We start from the raw sequence: 25,999 nt of genomic DNA on the forward strand, positions 1-25,999 counted from the left end.
AGAATCATCTTCACAGCATTAATCCTGCCTAACCAGGACAGTAACACATTTTTCCATTTGTGGAGGGTTTGTTTGCATATCAACGGAAGGGTAGAAAAATTATGTGTGCTAATACTTCTATACGTTGCTGCAATTTTCACCCCCAGGTATGTTAGGTGAGTCTGTCTCCAATCAAAGGAGTGTGTAGATTTAAGCTTTAGGATATCTGTCACGGGGAGGCGGATTGGTAGTGCTTGGGTCTTAGTTTGGTTTAGTTTGTAGTAGGAGATCGTGCTATATTCGTTGAGTGTGTCAATGAGGTGTGGTAAGGAGCGGTCTGGTGTAGTGAGGGAAAGGAGAATGTCATCTGCGAACATAGATAATTTATATTCTACTTTGTTGATGGTGACACCCTTTATATCATTATGTGTTCTAATTTTGTGCGCCAAGGGTTCTAGCGAAAGGATGAATAGCAGAGGGGAGAGCGGGCAGCCTTGGCGGGTGCCATTCGTGATCGGGAAGGGGCTCGAGAGGAATCCCGCGTTGGATACCCTCGCGGTCGGTTTAGAGTATAATGCAATTATGCCAGTTATGTAGGATGTAGGAAAACCAAATTTGAGTAGTACTTGTTCCATGTATGCCCAGTTGAGCCTGTCGAAGGCCTTCTCCGCGTCCAGCGCTAGTAGAAGGCCCTCCATTCGGTTTGTTTCCATATGTGCTAAGATGTTCAGGACTTTCCTCGTATTATCCGAACCTTGTCTGCCTTTAACAAAACCAGACTGGTCATTGTGTATGATGCGGGATAATATGTGTGTGAGGCGGTCCGCTATGATCTTAGCATATATTTTAGTATCACAATTTAGTAATGAGATCGGCCTGAAATTTTGGCAGGCTGTGGGTGGTTTACCTGGCTTAGGGAGCGTGGAGATGTGCGCCTGGAGCATGTCGGGGGGCAGTGCGCCTGTGGTAAAGCAATGGTTAAGAAGTTGTGTGAGGTATGGGGTCAATGTGTCCGAGAAAGTCTGGTAATAGAGATTGGTAAAACCGTCCGGTCCTGGTGATTTATGCAGGGGAAGTTTTTTAATCGTATCATTTACTTCTTCTACTGTAAAGGGTTTAGTGATCGTGTCAATGTCTGGTTGGGTGAGCGTTGGCAGTTGTACGGTGTCTAAGAAAAGTCGAATTTGTTCCGGTGATGGTGGAGGTGAGGAGGAGTCATCTTTGAGGTTGTAGAGAGAGCTATAGAATTGTGCAAATGTTTCTACTATTTCTTGTGGGTTCATGGCTTTTGTCTTGTCTTGCTTAAAAACGTATGCCACTCTAGAGTTGGCCATACGTTGTTTAAGTTGGGATGCCAGGGTCGCTCCCGCTTTATTCCCGTGGGCAAAGAATTTATGTTTAAATTTTTGTAGGATATAGTTGGTTCTATCTAGTTCAAGATCAGCGAGTTTGGATTGTAGGGTTCTCAATTTTGCATAGTGGTCTGGTGAGGGGGTAATTTTGTTGCAATGAGTGAGGACTGCTATTTGTTGGATTAGGTCATCAAACTCTCGCTTTCGCTGCTTGCTAGCGTAACTAGCGTGTTTGATGAATAAGCCCCTAATGACAGCTTTATGTGCTTGCCAGAGTGTGGTTATTGAAATATCATCTGATATGTTGTGCTGGAAATACAATTCCAGTTCCTGCTTGATTTGTTGCGTTATGAGGGGTTTTCTGAGTAGCGACTCATTCAATCGCCAGGAGCTTCGCCCCGTAGTGGGGAAGCGGGTCGATATTGACATAGTTATAGGTGCGTGGTCAGACCATTGTATGAGGCCTATTTGTGTGGATTGCACTTTAGATATTAGGGAGGAGTGTAAGAGGAATCTATCGATTCTTGAGTAAGAGTTGTGTGCTTGTGAATGGAAGGTAAAGTCTTTGTCAGAGGGGTGTAGGGTCCTCCAGACATCTATATATTGAGCTTTGTGCAAGTGTGACCCTATGGCAATGGTAGAGTGAGTGCGCCTATTAGCAGTTTTGCGAGAGATTCCCGCAGTGGAAGACGTGTCTAATACATCGTCTAGGATAAAATTCGTATCACCTCCTATTATTACAGTTCCGAATTTATGGGTATCCGCTAACAACAATATTTTCTCTAGATAGGGTAGCTGGTTATCATGCGGACCATATACGTTGATGAGGGTATATTGCTCATTATTAATATTGCATTGTAAAAGAATAAACCTTCCTTCCTTGTCTCCAATTTTTTTTTGTAGGGAGAAGGCCACATCCTTACTAATCAGGATGGAGACTCCTCTCTTTTTTTTGGCATAACCTGTGTGAAATCCTATGGGATAGTATTTGGATGAAAATTTAGGTTTTTTAGCATTCAGAAAGTGAGTTTCCTGAAAGAAGGCTATCATAGCTTTCGCCTTCTTGGCTTCTTCGAGAGCTAGTCTCCGTTTGTGGGGGGAATTTAGGCCTTTAGCATTCAGTGAAAATATATTTAAAGCCATGGAGTTACAACCAGTGTGCTGAGTGTGGCACAGACGTGTATAGGTTTTTCATGGGACAGTCCATGAGTTAACGCCCTATGTATCAACAGGTGTCGTTGAATCTTAAAGCAAGTTACCATTTTCGCAGGTGGCTTAAGACTGGATTGTGCAAAAAGTACATTTGTGGGGGGACAAAGGGTTACATTAGGGGTGGGGTAGACAATATGGTATTGAACAAAAACTATATACAAAGGAGGAGTCAGACAGGGGGTGTCCGATCCAGAAAACGAGTTTAGCGGCCCCATGGAGCCTAGGTGGGGGGGAGGGCAAACTGTGGGTTGAACTGCCCGGAAAATTATGGCGGCAGTACTGAGGGTCTGTATAGAACCATCAATATGTAGCGGGGGTGTACGGCACAAAATGCATCAGAGACATGTATGTAGACTGGCTCTCTATAATGCTAGGTATCCGAAAAACCTTATAATGCACAAACATACACTTTAGTATTAGAGAATAGAGCATAGGAGCACAACAACATAATGGAATCATATGCTTACATATCTTCAGGGCACGGTGCCATAATAAGGTCTATACAGTTCTTTATGTAATGTCAGTCTATGTTACTTGTGTTTTGTCCCAGTGGACCATTCGTTGGGTATTTTCAGAGGAGATGATCGGAGACCTTGAGATGGAGCCTTGGCGTCTTGTAGGGTCACCGGTATGCTCCAACTCTGGAGTATTTTCGCTCCTTCTGCTGCTGTGGATATGTGGTAGTCTGTGCCATTCCGCTTGATGATGAGGCGGGTAGGGTATCCCCATTTATACAGGATCTCTGCATCTCTGAGTGCCATCGTGATTGGGTTCAGTTCTTTGCACTTAGTTAGCGTGGCGGCGGACAAGTCCACGAACAGTTTAACATGTTGGAATTCAGGTGGTATGTTATCCGGGTTTCTTGCAGCTCGCATAACCAGTTCCTTGGAGGTGAAATAATGCATCCGCAAGATCACATCTCTTGCTGCTGTGGGTTGCAGAAATTTCGGTCGTGGTAAGCGGTGAATGCGGTCTAGTCGGAGGTCTCCTTCAGTGAGGCCTGGGCATAAGGCCTTAAAGAGACCGATAGCATAATCCCTCAATTCTGAAGGTTTGATTTCCTCCGGTATGCCTCGCAGGCGAATATTGTTGCGCCGGTCACGATCCTCGTGGTCAGCAATCTTGGCTTCCAGATACGCCATTCGAGCAGCTATCGTATCGTGCGATGCCGCCAGATCATTGTGAGCACTGATTACTTCCTCCATTTTGTCTTCAATTGCACTCGTGCGTTCACTGATCTCTTTGATATCAGCTCTGACGTCGCGAGCTAATTTAGCGAACTCCATTTGTAGATTTTGTTGTAAATCTTGTAGCATCTTGTGCAGGGTGAGTTCTGAGGCAGGGGCATTAGTCCCCATAGAGATGGAGGTGCTGTCGCTGGTTTCAGACGCTGCTGTTGGTGATTCTGGGCCTCCGGCGCCATCTTGGATTTTGGTGCGCGGCGGTGTGAAGGAGGATACCCGGGTCACTGCCGGTCGAACTTTCGTTCTCTTGGGCGCTTTCTGGGACATGGTGGTGCAGGTTGTCGTAAGCTCTTTGACAAACCTAAATCAGGGCAGATATTGCTCTTGTAATCGCTGTTTAGTAGGAGCCCTCACGGGAGCTAAGAGATCACGCGTCCATCTCCGCGCGCTGCCAGGCCACGCCCCATGAGTAGGGATTTTTAATTAGTGATGCTGACAGTTTATGATTTCATAATATATAAAAATATGATGATGTATGTTATCAGCATCTATCTTTACATCTGAACCACAAAGTACCACCTTTTCTAAATATCTCCTGATCCTCAATAATACGTATATCTACAATGGTCTGCTAACTGTAAACAATATTCAGTGATGATAATGTATCTTTTACCATTTAGTTGGAGCCCTGTATTATGCATGGGGTAAGTTTACTCTGAATGCCTTCAGACCCTTAGGGATTAACTTGGCTCTGATACACAGCCGGTCCCAATGTTCGCAGTCTATTTCAAACCCTTAGGGGTAAATTTGCCTCTGCAGGCGGTCCCAGTGCCTTCGGTCTATTTCAGATTTTTTTACACGCCTGCTACAATGTGACACCACTTAATTGGTTTCATGCCGTTAGTAATTTCTAGCTACCTCCCACTTGACGTTGCGGCACTGGATTGGACGTATGACGCAACTTGAGGGGTGTACCCTTTACTCCTTTAAAATATCTGGCGGGCTCCCCGGACTTCAATGCTCTTGAGAAAGGCGCAGCATAGCGCTGAAACGCACGTCGAGTTAAGGTGCTGCCATTAGGCGAGATTCTGTTATCCTTGAGGTTCGCTATGTAGTCTGATAACTTTATTTTAGATCTGCTTCTATGCAGCTAATGTGTTGCAGGATTAGAATAGAGAGTCAGAGTTTTGACATGTTTCACAAGATGGATCATTGAGATTGGGGTAGATTGATCATTCTACCTAAGCTAATGTGGAGGGTAATACCTAGGCATAGTGTTTAAGTATCCTACTGCTTTGGTCCTGGTAGGGTGATTACGTTTACTTAGCACCCACTTGGACTTTACGCTGCATCTATCCCAGATACTGTCTCCACACTAAAACTTTAATTAGGGGATATTCAAAGGGAGTCTTTTTAATCCTTAACCCTTACCTCTCAGCTTCTGAGTATTGAACCTTGAACTGCTAAAATAGAAAGGGGAAACTATTTTTGCTCCCTATTTCTGTCTTTTTCTTTCTCCTGGGTCACTACACACGGTAGAAATCCATCTAGAATACGCCATTTGTCTGCTCTTGTGTAGCTATCTGACTTCCCACCTTCACACCTGCTTTAGCTGCTTTAACGAAGATTTAAAAGATTGGGTGTATACAACCGCCTTTTTTTTTTGTTGCTACATATGTGTACTAGTAGCTATTCTCTGTCCTATCTAATATTCTAAAGATACTTTACAATGTGTATCTGAATAGCTATATCAGCTGCTTTGTATCTGGATACTTTTATGGTAGCTATTTACAAGATACACTAGGCAGGCTACATAGATTTTTCGTTTTTTAAGTCACTAGCACGTTTTTTGCATCACTAGTTTATTTGGTTTCACGTTTATTTAAATATAACAGTCTAACGCAGGGGTCCTCAAACTCCTGCCCCCCAGATGTTGCTAAACTATAGCTCCCATGATTCTTTGAATTACATAGATAGCCAGAGAATCGTGGGAGTTGTAGTTCAGCAACATCTGGGGACCCCTGGTCTAACGTGATAAAGATATTTTGATATTCATATTTTTACCCTTTGAGTGAGTTGTTACTCTTAATGTGGGTAAATCTTTGGCGGTTCTTTGAGAGCTGATATCCGTGTGTCTTTGGCACTAGGGTTCGCGCTCTCAATATATCCTCTTAAGGTATTTTGTCTAACATCCAATTGAAAACAAAACCTTTTTTTTTTGCAGGCTTTGTGAGTCACAGCCAGGGAGGTGTGGCTTGGGCTTCATGGACAGAATCAAAAGTAATTGAATTCCTCAATGGCAGATAATTGAGCAGTGAAACTTCAGAAGCATGATCTATACACAAAATCTGCTTCATTAAGCTAAAGTTGTTTTGGTGACCTTAGTGGCCCTTTAAAACTGCCCGTTCTCCCAGCTCTAAATAGTTTGACTTCTACAATAAAAACGGCGACAGAGCTGATGTAAAGCAATTTGAATTTGTTCATTACATTGCTGCTACAGAAACCTGTTTATAATTAACTTATCGGTTGCACTGGAAATGATTATTCATGTGACCAATTAATAAGGGGGGCATTTCACGCTAGCATGAGGTGTTTACGTACAAGGGTTTGGTGTCAAAGTGTAACATCAGGTCTTATAGGGTTAAATATATAGATACAATAACATTCTAGGTATAGACAAGAAAGGCGCCATGATAACATAAATACATTAAGACAGGCTAATCACGTAGTTTGCTATAAAAGCATAGAAATAAAGCTATTTTCTTCCCAACATCACACAAAGTGACACAACTGGGCAGAATCACATCCTATGTTACAGTTCAACAAACCACCTCTGTACCATCTATCTAAGCATCATTGTTGGAAACCTTTCAAAAGTTTTCATTTCTCCTGCCAGGAGTCTTAATGTGTCTGTCCAAGCGGAACAAAGGATTTACTTGTGATTTAAAATCACATGCACGATGCCTCATTACTTGTCGGCAAATCAACTTTAGTGGAACACTTTTGAGCTAGCAGCCTTCCTTGTATCCTCCAGAAACCAGGCCTTCTTTCTCTAGAGCAATTACTGGCAACACGTAAGCATGTTCCATTCAGGAAATACAGGAACAGAATAACTCACTCCACAAACCACTGCTGTGAGCAGCAGCCCTAATATAGCTTTTGCCCAAGTGGTTTGCAGCTTATTTAAAATTCCAGACTTTGCAGTGGATTATTGTAGCACAAAGTAGGTCAGTGATACTTTTCACTCTGTACATACAGAGATCTCCCTTGGACCTTTGTTCTCCCTGCTGTTAAACAAGGTTTTAAAAGAGATTTTATTCTACTTGAACATGCTGTCTGCAAGCAATATTTGAGAACTCATTCTATTGTCTGTTATGAATTTATTGTAGTTTCAAATTGTTTAGGGAATTTATTTTTTTGATAGGGAATTTTACCCTAAATAGTTTTTTGTCCAACAATATAGTGCTGCAGTCACTAAAAAGTTAGATCTCAAATGGTCACTTAGCTTTTTGGGCTGATTTGGTTTCTCCTACATATTTATCTGCAGCCCTTTTTGCTCATTTTTAGATTCGTTTTATATTCATATTTTTTGTTTGGAAAACATTCTTAAAGTATGGTATGGACCCTTTAATTGACAGGCCTCTTTAATACATATATGTTTTTTTTAAAGATATATTTATGCTAAATCCAGGAAAGATATATCATGCTATTGTGTAGATACAGCATACATAATGCAACAGCATTAACGCCAATGCACACAATTGAAGAAAAGTATTGGATTGAGGGTTTTGTTATGTTAAATAGACTCCGGAAGAAACTTTAGCTTACTTGGTTAGGGAAAGTTAACCTTCAGGTACATTGCGAGAACTACTGAACTTGTTGCTGTTTCTTAGGAAAAACTAAAAGAGTAGGTAGAGTAATAACAGAGACTTATCCCCCTCAAAATGACACCATAACTATTTAACTAGGTACTCACTTGGCATAGAGTAATGCAGTAATTTCACGTTACAGAAGCGGCATTTGGGTCTATGCGGTGTGAGGCAAGTACAAATGGATTAACATTGTCTAGTTCACAGAAAGTTAACCGGGAAGACACTGTTGACGGTTGTTGCTCACTACTTTTAGGAGTTAGACCCAATTTGGTTAGAATAGAGGCTGTCCACAAGGCATTCTGTACTTTAACAGTCTCAGAGTGATCACTAGTCATCTCTGGTTACCCCAAAGATCTAGAATGTTAGGCACTAAAAGTTTTTGGGATAGCAGTTGAGCAGATATTTGCGCCATTCCACAGTTGCACGCGAAAGGTCTTGAAAGAAGAGCAGAGATCTGTCCTCAACCAGTAAGCAGTAACGCATTTTATTCCACACAGCAGACATCAATGCCCTTTTGCCTAGACTGTTTTAAAATCTGACAATGATATTGCTGCTTGCATTAATCAGTTAGAGAATTCAGTAGCACCCATCCAGAATCTTGGCTTTTGTTTGTTTAAGTGGGAGAACAATCTCCTAAAAAAGTGAGGACACACCTTGGACCTTGAGGTTCTTCCATATAGCCACCTGTTCTCCATGGCAGCCAGGCGGCAAAGGGGCCTCAAGGGAGGTATCTCTTCTTGAGCCAGAAGTGTATTTTGATGGGGGCACCATGATAGGCATCTGGGAGCTCTGCAGCCTTCTAAAGCGGGCGCCTATGTCGATCAGAAGAGATGGTTTGTCTGCCCTTCACTTTTTTTGCAACATCTCATATTGGTTAGTTAGTTGAGTCTATGTATATAGAGCAAATCTTTTCGCAGCTAAGGGAACATGCGTCCGACCATTAAGGCTGCTGACTGGCATTATTGCATTCGCATTTAATACAAATAAGTTGGAGTAAAGTCAATTTTTTTATTGTTTTGTTTTTTGACTGCTTTCATACATACCAGTATTGGCAAGTGTGGAAATAAGTCATTATATTAGGACACAGGCCAAACACCTGGACTCCCCTCCTTAATATGTGACTGTCAGCTGGTATGCTATTGAACTCAACTGATACATGGACCTATTTGCTAATACTATGTTGATTCTAGGACATACTACATACATATCTACATACTTTGACATTTTTTATAAATAAAATAATCCAACATCATTTCAGACTTTCATTTAAATATAGTAACAGCAGCTTTACTAACCGATGCCTTGTTGCAGCCTCTGTTAAATCTAATATGGTTTGATTGAGCCAGTTAATCACCGTGTTATTACAATAAGCCCAGGGGGTTCTGCATCTGATTTTGATTACTTGTTTCTCTTAAGAGCCACAGTGCTCACAGTGGAGATTGGGAATAAATCATGCAGTACAAAATACTGTGATCATTTAAATGAGAACAAACTATTTAATCAAAGCTAGATGGCATATACAAGTCTGATAATAATGACTCATTGCATTTTAAAGGGACCCTATAGTCACCAGAACAACTACAGCTTATGGTATTTGTGGTACCATTATGGTAGAATCATTACCTTCAGGCTTTTTGCTGTAAACACTGTCTTTTCAGAGAAAATGCAGTGTTTATATTACAGCCTAGTGATAACTTCACTGGCCACTCCTCAGATGGCTGTTAGAGATCCTTCCTGGGTCATGGCTGCCTAAAATGCATCCAAACATTCAGTGTCTCCACCCTCTGCATGCAGACACTGAACTTTCCTCATAGAGATTCATTGATTCAATTCATCTCTATGAGGAGATGCTGATTGGCCAGGGCTGTGTTTGAATCATTCTGTCTCTGCTCCTGATCTGCCTCTTTGTCAGTCTCAGCCAATCCTATGGGGAAGCATTGTGATTGGATCAGGCCGCCACTTCTGATGATGTCAGCAGACAGCTTGTTTTTTCTGAGACAAAAAGCATGCAGATCTACAGCTTCAGGCTTGAATACAGTAAGAGTTTGCTATATTTATGGAGGCATGAGGGTCCCAGGGGGGCTAGATGGTGGTTTTGACACTATAGGGTCAGGTTTTGACACTATAGGCGTTCCTGACCCTATTGTGATCCTTTAATTTATTATTTAGTAACCTTATTTGCAGCTACAAATACACTGGTAATATGACAAAACCAACACTAATTCCTAACACATAGCATTGTTAGAAATCATATTAAAAATATATCCTTCAAAAAAAAAAATATGGTCCAAATGTGCTAATTACCAGATCAGAATTTTCTGATCTGTTACATATCCCACACAGTAAGGGTGACTATATTTGATCCAAATATTTCCCCAAGTTTTAATTTATCTCTTGGAGAAGTTTGCACATGGGCATACAACTGGTATTTGAACTCTATATTGGTAATCCCATAAACCAGCACTTTGGATCTCCTGAAACTATGCAAACACTCCAAAATACCAATGTATTGTCCTGGGCCACAAATCATTGGCAAGTGAAAATGTAATTCTAAAAAGTAGAGATTTGTCCCTGGTGAGTATATCATTGACTCTCAAGGCATGCAGTAGCAAGTTACTTTTAAGTTCTGGCTAGGAGTAGCAGTGGGGCGGAGCTTGACCATCAGCCTGCACGGACGCCATGCTTGAGAGCTCCTCCACACAAAATCACAAAAACGCAAATAACCCCAAATTGAGAACCCATCCCGACCCCAAAAGTTACCAGCTACAACGGGCACCGACTCCCGCGGCGATAGATGCCCTTCTTTCAGCAAAAGACCCAGCCAAGACGGAAGCGGAAAACCGGGGCCTACCCCACGTTGTCCCTCTCAGACCTGGAGACGCTACTCACGAGGCAAGTGAACGACGATTACCCTCAAACCTTGCCAGATAACCTGGTCCACATGCCAGCCATGGGCCGCCGGTCGCAGAAGACGTCGGCGATGGACAACAGGGATATCGGGACTATGTTCCAAAGGCCAGCACAACCCCAACCCGCTCTTACTGAGGCTCCGCGGCCGGTCACTACCCAGCGGCCTAATACCCTCGCCCACCAAAACGAGCACATAGGGGCAGACCAACTGGTAGCCACTCACCAGATGGCACCCGCAGTTCCCAACGACTGCACGCCAACGACCAGACATGACCTGAAGGTCCTACTGTCAGACTTCCACAAAATACTAGCAAACGAACTCGCTCCTATAAAAACTGACATGAAGGCCATCACAGACCGGGTACAAGCCTCGGAGAGAGACATTGCAGATGTCCAAACGCAGATGACAGAGCTCCAGAACACGGTGCAACAGGTCTGGTCCCACCAGAGAGCAATCACTGCACAACTCACGGCCATGGAAGACCGCCAACGCCGCGCCAACATTAAAGTAAGGGGCATCCCGACGACAGTCTCAGCAGATGAACTACCCCATTATGTCAGACGACTGCTGACCTCCATCTTATCCCATGCGGTGGCCAAAAAATTAAACATAGAAGGAATCTACCGATTACCAGGGCCCAAGGGGACATCAACCACGGCGACGAGAGACGTCATTCTCCGTTGCGCTACGACCCATGACAAAATACTAATAATGGCGGCAATAAAGGGAAAAACACCCATACAATTTGAAGAAGCCTCCCTGTCATTCTATCAAGACCTTACGAAGGCAACCCTCCTGTGGCGTAAAACGCTCACTCCTGTGACCAGCATATTACGCTCAGCCAACATGAGCTACAGGTGGGGAATGAATGGATCCCTGACAGTGACCCGTAATGGCAGCCTGCACACACTCACCTCGGTGGAAGACGCAACTCCGTTCCTGACGGCCCTCGGCCTGGAGCACCTGCCGGACAACGCACAAGCGGGAACCTCCACCTCCACCTTGGACCCGGCACACGCACAACCATTCGTCCCGAGGTCCGCAAATGCGGGTGCGGCAGCAACAGGACTGAACTCCAAAGACAACCCGACATGAAGCACCAGTTTCCAGACCGGGGACCCATTTGCCCGGCTTTCCGGCACTGACCCCACGGGACTGTCTGTCCGAGACTTTAAATATGGCTCTCATTTGACAATGTTTACCCTAATGTTATCCCAATCTTCCCCTTCCCCCTGTTTATGATTTACTTTTGCGTTTTTATATTCCACGCACACAACCACTGGGGCGACACTAGCCACCAGGCACAACAGCACAGGATGGGGTCCCAGTAAAGACGACTCTCCTCAAAATGGGGAACGTTAACATACCACCATGCACAGACCCTGGGGCAACCCTGAACCACCACTCACGCCTCCCCCCCCCGCCACTCCCTCGGTCAGGAGTAACCAAACCTAACACATAGTGTGACTGGATGCCCCACGACCACCAAACCCTAGATTATCCCTGAGCGGGATACACAGCACCTGGACCAGCACATGTACTCACCAGAACCACCTCACACATCAGTACATATACACATGCTGATTACACCAACCACAAGACCCTCTAACTGCAACCCACAGCATAGCGAAAACCCACACACTTGACAGTAAGGCACAACACACCCGACCTCCCAACACCATAAGGGCGACTCATCAACTGTTAGGACTTACACAAATTCGTAATTAAAAATGAAAAATGGTGCACGAATCTAAAAGTGACCCTAATTGTCAAATATCTACATACCACTCATCTATGAAACGCTACAATGTTTATGCCTTGCACTGAAAAAATAAAGAATTTAAAAAAAAAAAAAAAAAAAAAAAGTTCTGGCTAGTATCATTTGGCTAATAAATTTTAAGTCAGAAATGTCTGCGACAAAAATAAAAAATACAAGGAAATAATAGAAAATTATATGAGAGACAATACGTATGGTTATTCAGTTTTTGGATTATATTATCCTAACACTAATCAAACAAGAGAAACTGCAAACGCTCTGTGATTATAGTAAGAGATATAAATAGCTAAATACAAAACAAAATTAAAAGTAACCCAAAAAATGTGTATTAAATTTAAATGTGAGTAAAGAACTACTTGGTAATAAATAATTAAACCAAAGAAACCAGAGCTCTAATTAAAGAGAACTGTTGCGGTCACCGGCCCGCCGAGCCTCACGGTCGTGCCCGACCGGCACGACCGCTCCGACTACACGAGCTTACCTGCTCGTCGGCGAGCCGGGAACCGCGCACATAGTTCTTCCGGGCATCGCGCCCAGATCCAAGATGGCGCCGACCGCGTGGTCGCGTCTATTGCTAGCCCCGCCCCCGAGAATTATACCAACGTGTGCGTGACGTCACGACGTCAACGCACACGCACGTTTTGGGGTCAGAGGTCGCCCTCTGACCAATCATAGCCTAGAGAGGGGTATTTAAACCCCTAGCTTTCCCCATTACTTTGCCATGTCGTGGTTTCAGTTTCCTGGTTTCCTGAAAGTGCTATTCTCGTGTTTCTGATTTCCTGGTATCCTGATCCTTGGCGTTTCCCTGGTTATTCTGATCTCTGGTTTCCCTGACTTGGCTTGTTTTATCGGTATTGAGTATTTTCTGGCTTCCTTGACCTCGGCTTTCCCTTTGACCATTCTCTGTCTCTAGCGTATTAGTCCGGCCATTCTAAGGACCGGTTTACGCTCTTTCTTATTATTTTCCTTTTCTTACTTATGTATATGTTTACATAGTTTCTGCGTGCTGGACCACATTACTAGTCGTGACATTACGACATGGCCATGGATCCTGCAGAACTATGCAAGCATATGATCGCATGTGAGAGTAGGGTGGAGGATATGGACCACAGGTTAGACCAATTTGCCCAGGCATTTCAGACCTTGCTCCAGAGGACTGCCTATTTAGAGGTCCCTCCGGTACCACCTGTGGTTCCGCCACCTGTAGTGGTTCCCGTACCACATAAACCACCGTCCATAACCTTGTCACCGCCCCCCCGCTATGGAGGTGATTCTAAGGAATTCAGAGGTTTTTTAAACCAAATTGAATACCACTTTGAGGCCTCCCCAGGTTCATTCCCAACAGATAGATCAAAAATAGGCTATCTGATGAACCAATTAACTGGAAAAGCTTTGACCTGGGCTAACCCCTTATGGGAAAGTGGTGACGCAGTAGCCCGTGATTACAATACTTTTCTTACGGCCTTTAAAGCTACATTTGAACCTAAAGGCAGGGAGAAGAACGCTGCCAAAGCCCTTATGCGAATCAAGCAAGGCAGTCGTTCTGTAGCCGATTATGCTATAGAGTTCAGGACATTAGCGTCTGAGGTTGATTGGACCAATAGCGGTCTGGTGGCTGCTTTCTCTGAAGGTTTAGCTGAGAATATACACGATGAGACTGCAGCTAGAGACCTTCCGGTTAGTCTTAACGAGTTTATTGCCTACATGATAGACATTGACAACCGGCTCAGAGAGAGAGAGAAAAACAAACAACGTAACAGACGCTCTAATTTGTCCATAGCCCCTCGTTTCTCTAACCCAGTGGTGAGTAGCCAAACGCCTCTTCCAGAACCTGAACCCATGCAATTGGGTAGTGCTAAACTCACTGAGGCAGAGAGACAACACAGACGTAACGAGGGGTTATGTATGTATTGTGGCAAGAAGGGGCATCTAAGGTCGTCATGCCCGGTTCGGCCGGAAAACTTGCACACCTAAGGCACGTACGGGGACCGACCTTAGGTGTGATGTATATGTCCCCTAAATTGACTAAGAACCGTTTCCTTATCAAAGTAACCTTATCTTTCGAGAACACTACTGTTCAATGTGAGGCTATGATTGACTCTGGGGCAGCGAAGAATTTCCTAGACAAAGAATTCTCTGCAAAACATCTCCTGCCCTTAAGACATAAAGAGAAACCTATAGCAGTCGAGGCCATTGATGGGAGGCCTCTTACCCAGCCTTTCATCACACACGAAACTCTGCCAATCACTGTTTCAGTGGGTGTTCTCCATTCTGAAGAAATGACCTTTCAAATTATCTCTTCACCTACAGTTCCGATAATACTCGGTTTCCCTTGGCTCCTTAAACACAATCCACGTTTGGATTGGATTGAAGGAGAGATTGTGAGTTGGGGTGAGAGATGCAAAGGAGTCTGCTTTAAACAAATCCCACAACCTATTGGCACCATTAATGTTCCTGTTACACCTCCCTTGACCACACAAATTCCACAACAGTATATGGATTTGAAAGAGGTATTTAACAAGGTCCAGTCAGAAGGGTTACCTCCTCATAGACCTTATGACTGTACTATAAATTTATTACCAGGGACTATGCCTCCCAAGGGAGGAATCTATGCCTTGTCCCCCCAGGAAAATCTTTGTTTAGAGGAATACATTAAGGAGGCTCTCAGAAAGGGTCATATCCGTAGGTCCTCCTCACCAGCCGGGGCTGGATTCTTCTTTGTCTCTAAAAAAGAAGGAGACCTACGCCCTTGTATTGATTATAGGGGTTTGAATAGGATTACCATTAAAAACGCCTACCCTATTCCCCTTATATCAGAGCTATTTGACAGATTGAAGGGAGCTCGAGTCTTTACCAAGCTCGATCTCCGAAGTGCATACAATCTAGTCAGGATTAAGGACGGTCACGAATGGAAGACCGCATTTAACACCAGAATGGGACATTACGAATACCTGGTTATGCCGTTTGGATTATGTAACGCTCCAGCGGTATTCCAGGATTTTATTAACGATGTCCTAAGAGAGTACCTTCACATGTTCGTTCTAGTGTATTTGGACGACATTCTCATCTATTCCCCAGACCTAGAGACACATCACGAACATGTGAGAATTGTACTGAAAACCCTGTTACAAAACGGCCTTTACTGTAAACTGGAGAAATGCCAGTTTGACCAAACGGAGATACAATTCCTTGGATACGTTATATCTCCGTCTGGTTTCCAGATGGATCCTCGTAAACTGGAGGCAGTCTTACAGTGGCCATTACCCAAGGGCCTTAAAGCTACTCAACGCTTTATAGGTTTTGCAAATTACTACCGCAAATTCATAAGGGGATTTTCCTCCGTGATTTCCCCTATAACCAATTTAACAAAAAAAGGAACAAATTGTATATCTTGGCCCAAAGAAGCAAGAGAGGCATTTGAACAATTAAAATTTTTATTTTCCTCAGCACCTGTCCTGACCCATCCTGATCCATCCAAACCATTTATCCTAGAGGTGGATGCATCAGAAACAGGAGTTGGAGCCATTCTGTCTCAAAGAGAAAGTCCTGATACGCCTTTACATCCCTGTGGATTTTACTCTCGCAAACTCACACCTGCAGAGAGGAATTACGACATAGGGAATGGGGAACTTTTGGCCATTGTACTTGCCCTTAAGGAATGGAGGCATCTCTTAGAAGGTTCCAAAGAGCCACTTTTGATCTTTACTGATCATAAGAATTTGGCTTATATTGGGGACGCTAAGAGACTGTCTCTCGTCAGGCTAGGTGGTCATTGTTCCTCTCCCGATTCAATTTCGTAATTACGTACCGGCCTGGTACTAAAAACACCAAGGCAGATGCACTTTCTCGGCAGTTTGAGACAGATGAAGTACCAGAACAGGAGATATATCCTATTGTACCTCCTGAATGCCTCATTGCCACTACTGTTTCCGAAGTGTCTTCTCCACTCTTCTGTGCCATAATAGCAGATCAAACTCAGGCACCTGTGGGAAAACCTCCGGACAAACTGTATGTGTCACCTCAGTTTCGAAAGAAGGTACTAGATTTGTTCCATGACAACCTCACAGCGGGCCATCCTGGAGTCCATAAAACTCTCTCAGCCGTCTCCAGGAGATTTTGGTGGCCTGCTCTTAGAAACGATATCAAAGATTATGTTGGGGCATGTCAAATATGTGCAGTTTCTAAAGTTCCTCCTAGGTCACCTCCTGGGCTGTTACAACCACTGCCCATACCTAGTGCTCCATGGACCCACTTGGCCATGGATTTCATTGTGGATCTACCCAGTTCAAACGGGTTTAATACAGTCCTTATGGTTATTGATAGATTCACGAAGATGGCACATTTCGTCCCACTTAAGAAATTACCATCTGCTCAAGATCTTGTTCAAATATTCTTGAGAGAGATCTTTCGGTTGCACGGTGTACCCAAAAACATAGTATCTGACAGAGGTACCCAGTTTGTTTCTAGGTTTTGGCGTTCCTTTTGCAAACAATTGGGCGTCGAACTCTCCTTTTCATCAGCATATCACCCTCAAACAAATGGAGCAGCAGAGAGGGCGAATCAGTCTTTAGAAGCTTATTTACGTTGCTTTATAAATGCCAATCAATCTAACTGGTATGAGCTCTTACCCATGGCTGAGTTCGCCAGAAACAACGCCACTCATGAATCTTCTAATCACAGTCCATTCTTTGTTAATCAGGGTTATCACCCCGCTGTTTTACCTTCTGCATTCTCAGACACAGAAATCCCCGCTTTGGACACCCGTTTAGAATCGATTCATGATACCTGGGATTCCGTCCATTCAGCTCTGCAAAAAGCCTCATTCCGAGCAAAGGTCCAAGCTGACAAGAAACGGGGCGCTAATCCTGTCTATCTTCCAGGTGACAGGGTGTGGCTCTCCACGAGACATATCAAGCTTAAGGTCCCATCCATGAAATTTGCCCCTCGGTACATTGGTCCCTTTCGAGTTACCCAACGTATTAATCCAGTGACCTATTCTTTGGCACTACCGGCTCATATGAGAATAGCGAATACTTTCCACGTGTCTCTGCTCAAGCCCCTTACTTGCAATCGCTACACCAGGGTATCCACTCCTCCTCCGCCCTTGGTAGTGGGTGATCAAGAAGAATACGAAGTCCATTCTATCATGGACTCCAAATTATCCAGAGGTGTCTTGTCCTATCTCGTTGACTGGAAGGGTTATGGTCCCGAGGAACGTTGTTGGGTTCCTGCTAACCGGGTCCATGCGCCCCGTCTTATCCGGTCGTTTCACAACCGCTTTCCTCTTAAGCCGGGTCCTTCCCGCCCGGTGCGCGGTCTTCGAGTGGGGGGTACTGTTGCGGTCACCGGCCCGCCGAGCCTCACGGTCGTGCCCGACCGGCACGACCGCTCCGACTACACGAGCTTACCTGCTCGTCGGCGAGCCGGGAACCGCGCACATAGTTCTTCCGGGCATCGCGCCCAGATCCAAGATGGCGCCGACCGCGTGGTCGCGTCTATTGCTAGCCCCGCCCCCGAGAATTATACCAACGTGTGCGTGACGTCACGACGTCAACGCACACGCACGTTTTGGGGTCAGAGGTCGCCCTCTGACCAATCATAGCCTAGAGAGGGGTATTTAAACCCCTAGCTTTCCCCATTACTTTGCCATGTCGTGGTTTCAGTTTCCTGGTTTCCTGAAAGTGCTATTCTCGTGTTTCTGATTTCCTGGTATCCTGATCCTTGGCGTTTCCCTGGTTATTCTGATCTCTGGTTTCCCTGACTTGGCTTGTTTTATCGGTATTGAGTATTTTCTGGCTTCCTTGACCTCGGCTTTCCCTTTGACCATTCTCTGTCTCTAGCGTATTAGTCCGGCCATTCTAAGGACCGGTTTACGCTCTTTCTTATTATTTTCCTTTTCTTACTTATGTATATGTTTACATAGTTTCTGCGTGCTGGACCACATTACTAGTCGTGACAAGAACTATAAGTGAATTGTGTCAAAAATAAAAGATGTATTAAAAGTTTAGAACATTTTAGAGTTTCATTGTTTAGTAGAATTAATGTAATAAAATCATACATCGTTACATAGTAGTCTAGGTTGAAAAAAGACTAAAGTCTATCAAGTTTAAACTTGAAACCCATTCTTTTATACTTTTGATCCAAAATAAGTAAAAAATAAATAAAATACCCTATTATAGCCATTTTTAATTTCTCTTTGGATCTGTCAGGATTACAAGTTGATCTAGCACGCAGTACTGTGTCACACCTAGGACTAAGGATAACGTATAACCGGACCTTAGAATGGCTGGACTTAACGTCTCCAAGAATAGTCAAAAATACTTGCCGAGGTCAGAGATACAGAATCAGACACAACGATGAGGGAAAGCCAAAAGTCAAGGATGCCAGATATCAGGGAAGTCAAATGAAGCCTAAGTGCGGATGAATACGTGACAGGGTCAACAACCTAAGTAGACACACTGGTCAAGAATCCTGGTACTTATCTCCCCTCACCACCCCATCTAATCTCCACACCTTACCATAGGTGTGTACCTGTTTGCCAAGGAGAATGGCTTACCTGACTTTACTATTTTCTCTGTCATCTTTCTCTATTAACATGTTCCACTTTCATATCACATATAATTGTATACTAGTACAAATTCAAGTTGTTGTCGTGTTTTGCATGAGTCTGCATCCTTTGCTTGTGACCGATTTAAAATGACTATCTCACCAAGCTTTTACAGTTTGATGAAATAACGGGCTGTACCAATAAAACATTAACTTAAACACTGGAGCAAGGATTTGAAGTATGTCCTTTGATTTCAGTTGTATTTTTGTATTTCGAACCAGTTTATATTTAACAATATAAAAAACCTAATTTATTTCTTTTCCATTAGAAAATGTGATCCGTGAAAATCAGTGGGGCGGAGTTGACATCCGAAGAGGTGGAGATCCAGTTCTAAGAAGTAACCTCATATGTTGTGGATATTCTGATGGAGTTGTTGTAGGAGAGAGAGGAAAAGGACTCATTGAAGGAAACACCATTTATGGTAATCAGAACCATCATGTATTGCTTTGTAGTGCAAGAAATCGTAACATTGTGAGTAAGGCTCTGGCAATATTACACTTCTACAAAGAACTCTGAGGTCCTCAAGACCTTTTCAGAGAAAAGGCTTTGTTCACATTGTTCCCTAGGAGCAGCTCTAGGTGCTGTCACTCAGTCGAGAGGCCCTTCTATATTTTAGCATTAGGAATACATATTTGTATTCCTAACGGCATAGTGTTCCTGTAATGCTGCAGCTAGCACATGAAATCCACTGTGTTTAACATAGTCTTCAAGAAAGTAGTTTAGGTCGTTTGTACTGAGAAACATGTTTCCAGTAAAATTAATGTGGAGGATAATATGTGATAAATATTCTTCCAGCTTGCTGACCTTTAAAATATAAATAAGCAATTTAATGGAGCAGACCTGTAAGGAATGAATGAGCCAAAACTAGTTCTGAATTTATCAAAAGTTGACACAAATATAGAATGGCAAACCAATAAGCATACCATCGTATCAGCCTCTCCATCTCTACAGTATTGTTTAGAAGCAGCTGCAAATTGTAAAGACCTCTCATCTGATGTGTTATACAGTATTTGTGCTATGCAGAGATTATGTGGCTCTCTTGGCAGAAGGAATGGACATTCAGTGATGGAACAAGTGAAAGGACTAATGGTATTGAAGCTACGTTGTACAAAGTTTAACAGAAGTACTTTATAGAACACTGAATAACTGCTAAATAATCTTGATGTTTGTGTGTGCTTGATAATGTAATTTTTTTTGCATAAGCGGTTCCTTTTTTAGAGCTTTCAGTAAATAACTATAGCATTATACCATGACTATCAATGAATCCTGTAAAAAAAAAAACAATGTGCTTATTATGCTGTAGATATGTTATGGCGGCAATACACAGAGCATGGTGGTCTCAAAAATAAATGCAATTTTATTTTACTTTAAAATACTTTAAGCTAATATCCAGGGCCAAATTTACTAATTGGCAGCTATCTGGAGGCACATGTCTGTTAGGAGCGTTTAGCAAGGCAGGGGAAATTGTCACTCGGTAACAGAATAACAATGTGGGATGCACTTGATTTGTGGCATGCACTATTATTTTGCTTCTGTGCAACTGTCGCTGTATGTTACAACATTTTTTTTCTTGTAACCTACTGCACTGTAGATTAGAATGCTCACTGTTGGCGTGCTTGGATTTGTGCTCTCCAGTAAATATTAGGTAGGGTCATCAGCAAAGGGAACATACTTTTTTCTTTTTCCCAATAACGTTTTAAATACAGTATTATTTACTATTCTATATTTATTTTTATTAAATTTTTGAAGGGATTGGTATGGAAAAATGTAAACCTAAATTTAATGATCATAATAAAAATAGAAAGTTATAAAAATGTAACTTTTCAAACGGGAGACAGGTTAAATAGTTATTTCCGCCGTTAATCAAATTATAGTAATTATATCATATGTGGGATCAGTGAACACTTTATCAGAAATTCACACTTTAGCAAATAACTGTGAAAGTGCAAAGGAAACAAAAAATATTAAATCAGAAGTGGGACATGGTATTTTACACCATCTAATTGGTACACCATATAATTCTGTCAATTTCCTTAAAGCCGATCTGTTGTTCACAAATAGTGTAGGTGGCAAGATCGTGTTCTCTACAAAACTGAGCAAAATTTAATGGGAAAAACAAATATGTAGCTGTAGTTATAGCCATATGGCTGCCACAATATATAGATGATAATATTGAGTAATAAGAATGATATGGAGGACTTTTTAGTAACCTTTTTCCATTTTCAACTATACTAATTTCTGTAAAAATTGGTTACAATTACACTTTGTCCGCATTATACTTGACTACATAAAACTACGAAAAATTATTTGATAAATTAAAATATTTTTTGTTCAAACATTTTCTCAAATATCTTTCTTTATACCATGGAAGTACCAATGATGCAAGTCACATGCTTGTAATTCATGAACTCCTTACCAATATTATCATACAGTAATATGCTGCATTAAGAATTCTTTTCACAGAATGTTTGTCTAAACACATTTCATTACATAATTTATTTTCATTGTTTTTGTAGAGATTCATTTGAACCTTTATAAAATATAGCACAAGCTTGATGTTTGTCTGAAATAAAAAAAAAAAATTACAGATCATATGATGACCTATTTGGTGAGTTTGCATTTTACCCTCTTCTTTAAAAGTTAAGTATAGGATACTGCAACACAAATTTACATTAATATAACTTAAAATGAATTTTATAATCTACATTATATAGTGCTTGGGCTATTTTGTTCTATATTATACCCATACACAATTGTTTTTAAAATATGGTATTTATTGAAGATGGTGCTTATATTAATGATGGTGCTTCAAACAAACAATCACAACAAAAGTACTCAAGAATGACACTATCTAGTTTTATATAAAGAGAGCAATAAATGGCAATGTGAGCAAAAACAAAGAGTAATAGAGAGAAAAATAAAAAAAGAGAAGGAAGAAAAGAGGCTAGGAGTCCACTGTTACAGCAGATTATACATGGAGACTTGAGGGTCCACCCACTGCATCCATAGCTGCCATATTTGAAGATGTTGTTCCTTCCTGCCTTGAAATTGTGCTAATAATCTCTCAGCGGTATAAATAAGTAAAATTTTAGCCAAATTATGATCATTGATGGGATCGAGGCTCTCCAAAATATAGCAAGTACCATTGCTGTACAAATACAGTGGACTAAATTATGTTTTGCCGTTGATCTGTACAGTTTACGTTAAATAACGTCATCTCCGTGACAGGTTTTATGCCAATATGAAGGCAATCAGTAATATGTTTAAACACATCCTGCTATACTGTGATAAGTGGACAAATCTTCTATAGATTGTAAAAACGTCCAATGTTTCCACATCCTCCATCCTCCAGTTTCTAGATGTATGGGAATATAAATATGCTGGAGATGTTGTGTGTCAAAGTACAACGTGGAGATAATATTAAATGCATTCTATTTAATGCACACTGCTATTTTATAAGAAAATGTTAGGCCAGCCTTCATTTGTTGAGATCTAAATTTAAACCGTACCCTGTTTCTGAGGATAAGTAAGCAAATAAATTGTTTCAAATCTGGTAGGAGAAATATACCGGCAATCAAAAATCTATAGGTGGTCTCGCGTGCAATGTTTGTTGTAGGTAGTGGAAGATTTCCTGAGTTGGAGCATTACAGATTGCTAGCAGTGACTTAAATAGAATGTGTTACAATGCAGTATTGACCAGATTGATCCAAAATCGGTTTCAGAGAGTTGGTGATTTATATCATCATCAATTACATGCATGACCCCTCTCAAAGTGTGTGTTAGTCTAGTGCTCTTCCAGGGCATCCCCTTCTGAAGAACTCTCATATGGAAAAGGCTGTGTTTGCAAATTGAATGGTATGTTTGCACTGCGTTTGTTAGTGATTTGTCTCTGGTTTGCACATAAGCTGTTACAGAGAAAAGGCAGTGTTTACATTACTGCCAAGTACCACCTCTAGTGGAAGTCACTCAGACGTCCATTAGAGGTGCTTCCTGGGTCAGTGCTGCTTAGTGTACAGCACTGACGTTCAGCGTCTCCACCCTCTGCATTGATTCAGTGCATATCTATGAGGCGATGCTGACTGTCGCAGCTCAAAAATTTTCTGAGCCAGACCAGACACACTTTTACCTAGCTGATAGGGGGGCCAATGACCTAAACTTTGTTTTTATAGTTATAGTGTCAGGATTACACGTTTGTATTCCTGATACTATAGTGGTACTTTAATTCACTGGGGTAAACATCTGTGTAAACAGTTGTATGAGTGGTATGGTAGATTATGAGATCAACATGTACTAAAAATGCCAATGTTTAAGGGAGCGTAAATGCCCAAGTACACTGTAGTAAATGTTAAAACATCATTCCTTTATTTATTCATTTAAAATTTGTGTCTGGGACTCCACAACAAGGGAAAGACACCACAACTCTGAGTGACACTGAAGTGCCATAGGAGCCTGTATAGAGAGATGGGACAGGCAAATCTTATTCAAGGAAGGCTGTGAAAAATTGTCTTTATAATTTAACATTTTGATCTTTTGTTAAAAAAAATTACTGTACTATCAAATAATTGCAAACACAGCACAGGTTTATCCAAAAAAATATCTTTGTTAAATATATGCTTTGCACAATTATTGGCATCCTTTTAGTCAATACTTTGTGCTACATCCTTTTGCCAAGATAACAGCTGAAAGTCTTCTCCTATAATGCCTGATGAGGTTGGAGAATGCATGACAAGGGATCTGAAACCATTCCTCCATACAGAATCTCTCTAGATCCATCAAATTTTGAAGACAATGCTTATGGACTTTCATCTTCAGTTCACTCCATGAACTTCCATTTCTATGGGGTTCAAGTCATCAGACTGGGAGCAGAGAAGTAATGAAGAATTAGTATGGATTTAGCTGCGATTGGGTCGTTGGTAACTTTGATAAGAGCAGTCTCAGTAGAGTGGAGAAGGCGGAAGCCAGATTGAAGAGGGTCAAGGAGAATTGAGTTGGAATTTAGGAAGTGAGACATATGGGTAGACAAGTCTTTCCAGAAGCTTTAAGGAAAAAGGGAGGGACAATATGGGACAATAGTTAGAGGGGGAGGACGGGTTGAGAGATGTTTTTTTCAGGATAGGTACTACAGTGGCATGTTTAAGGTTAGCAGGGACAACTCCAGAAGAGAGAGAGCAGTTGAAGATGTGTGTTAAGGAAGGCACAAAACAGGGGGAGAGAGATCTGATAAGGTGAGATGGGACAGGATCGAGCGGGTAAGTGGTGGGGTGAGAGGAAAGGAGAAGCGCAGCCACCTCTTGTTCAGTAGCCGGGGAGAAAGTCTGAAGGGTTGAAAGGCATGATCAACATGTGGTTGAGAAAGAGAACGGCAAGGTGGGGAGAATTCTTTCCTTAGCTGTTCAATCATGTCGGCAAAGTAGCATGCAAAGCTATTGGCTGTAAGGTTAGTTTGGGGGTGGCCACAGCAGGGCAAAGAGAGTTAAAGGTGTCAAAGAGACGCCCGTGATTGCGGGAGCATGAACTAATGAGAGAGGAAAAGTATGACTGTTTGGCGAGGCCAAGGGCTGCGCTTTATGAACACAATATGAATCTATAATGGAGATGGTCTGCCTGGGTGCGAGACTTCCTCCAGGAGCATTCAGCACAACGGGAGCATCTTTGCAGGTAGCGTGTTAATTTAGTATGCCATGGTTGGGGGCAAGCCCTCCTCGAGGTGCATGTTTGGAACCAGGCTGCAGCGTTCAAGGCAGAGGTGAGGGTAGTGTTATATGTGGAAATGGCCAGGGAGGGACAGGAGAGGGAAGGGATGGGTAGCAGTTGTGAATCAATATCAGCTGACGGCTGCTGGAGGTCAATAGAATTAAGGTTCCTCCTGAGTTAAGGGGGGTTTGGCTTAGATTGTTGGGTGAGGGGGTACTTGAGAGCAAATGACAAGAGGTGGTGATCAGAGAGTACATGCATAAGAGAAAATGAGGTCGAGGGTATTGCCAGCTAAATGGGTGGGAGAATTAGCCCACTGTGATAGCCCGAGGGAGGAAGTAACTGAAAGTAGTTTAGAGGCTGCTAAGGTCAAAGGTGGGTCAATGGGTATATTGAAGTCCCCGAGAATTAGGGATGGAATATTAGAAGAGAGAAAGTAGGGTAGCCAGGCCGCAAAGTGGTCAAGGAAGAGGAGACGGGAACCAGGGGGGTGATAAAAATTACGGCAATGTTAGCAGAGAAGGGTTTGAAGAGGTGAATCAAATGAATTTCAAATGATGGGAGAGGGAAGAGAGGGAAGGGCGGGTGGGTAGAAGTTTGAAGGAGCCGTGCGGTGAGAGGCGAAACCCTACACCACCACCTTTACATTCAGAGTGTCTTAGATTGTGGGTAAGTTGAAGACCACCAAAGGATAAAGATGCAGGTGTTACAGTGTCAGAGGGGGAGAGACATGTTTCTATTAAGGCTAGTAAATCTAGGCAACGAGAGATGAAGAGGTTGTGGACAGCAGTGGATTTTGTAATATTGCAAACAGAGTGTGCATTCCAGAGGGCAGTATTGAAGGAGGATTTGGAGGAAGAGTAACATGAGATGGGTATGAGATTGGTGTGGTTCCTTGAGTTAGTACGTGGTGGATTTGCTAAGATGGGCCTGGGGTTTTGAGACATCACCAGCTGCTAGCAGCAGAAGGATAGAAAGGAAGTGAAGGTGGAAGTAGAATTTGAAAGTTTTGTAGGAAGGTATGTATATAGAGGATTTGGGAGGAGTTGGAGGAGATAGGCTGGAAAGATACACGTAGAGTGCATGGGATGAATAGAGAGGGGAGAGGTGTAAAGTTGAAGTGATGAAGATGGTGTTGCCAGGGACAGGTGAGCAGAAGGATAGGGATATTTTAGTTATGAGAGAAGTTAGTGTGAAAGTGAAACATAGAAGGGAGAACATTATTTAGAGAAAATGTGTTTTGTTATATAGACATGAAGATTATACATATGAACATATAAAATCATAGATATATATATATACCTATGAGTGTTTAAACCATGGTTAAGGATGCAGTTTGTTAACAAAGGGATTTCAGGTGAGGAGAGGTTTAGTGACTTGATTGGTGTGTTATGAAAATCAACTGATCTGC

The 25,999-nt window shown here is 42.4% G+C and overlaps 1 protein-coding gene across 1 annotated transcript in view; it reads left to right on the top strand.

The window, feature by feature from the left end:
- FBXO10 (F-box protein 10) overlaps window positions 1–25,999 on the top strand; it is a 159,777-nt gene that overhangs the window by 106,737 nt on the left and 27,041 nt on the right. The window contains exon 7 of the mRNA XM_063457265.1: window positions 19,163–19,315. Coding sequence (XP_063313335.1) covers window positions 19,163–19,315 — 153 coding nt within the window. The remainder of the gene's footprint in view (window positions 1–19,162; window positions 19,316–25,999) is intronic.

This window comes from Pelobates fuscus, chromosome 5 (assembly GCF_036172605.1).
Source record: "Pelobates fuscus isolate aPelFus1 chromosome 5, aPelFus1.pri, whole genome shotgun sequence".
Lineage (NCBI taxonomy): Eukaryota > Metazoa > Chordata > Amphibia > Anura > Pelobatidae > Pelobates > Pelobates fuscus.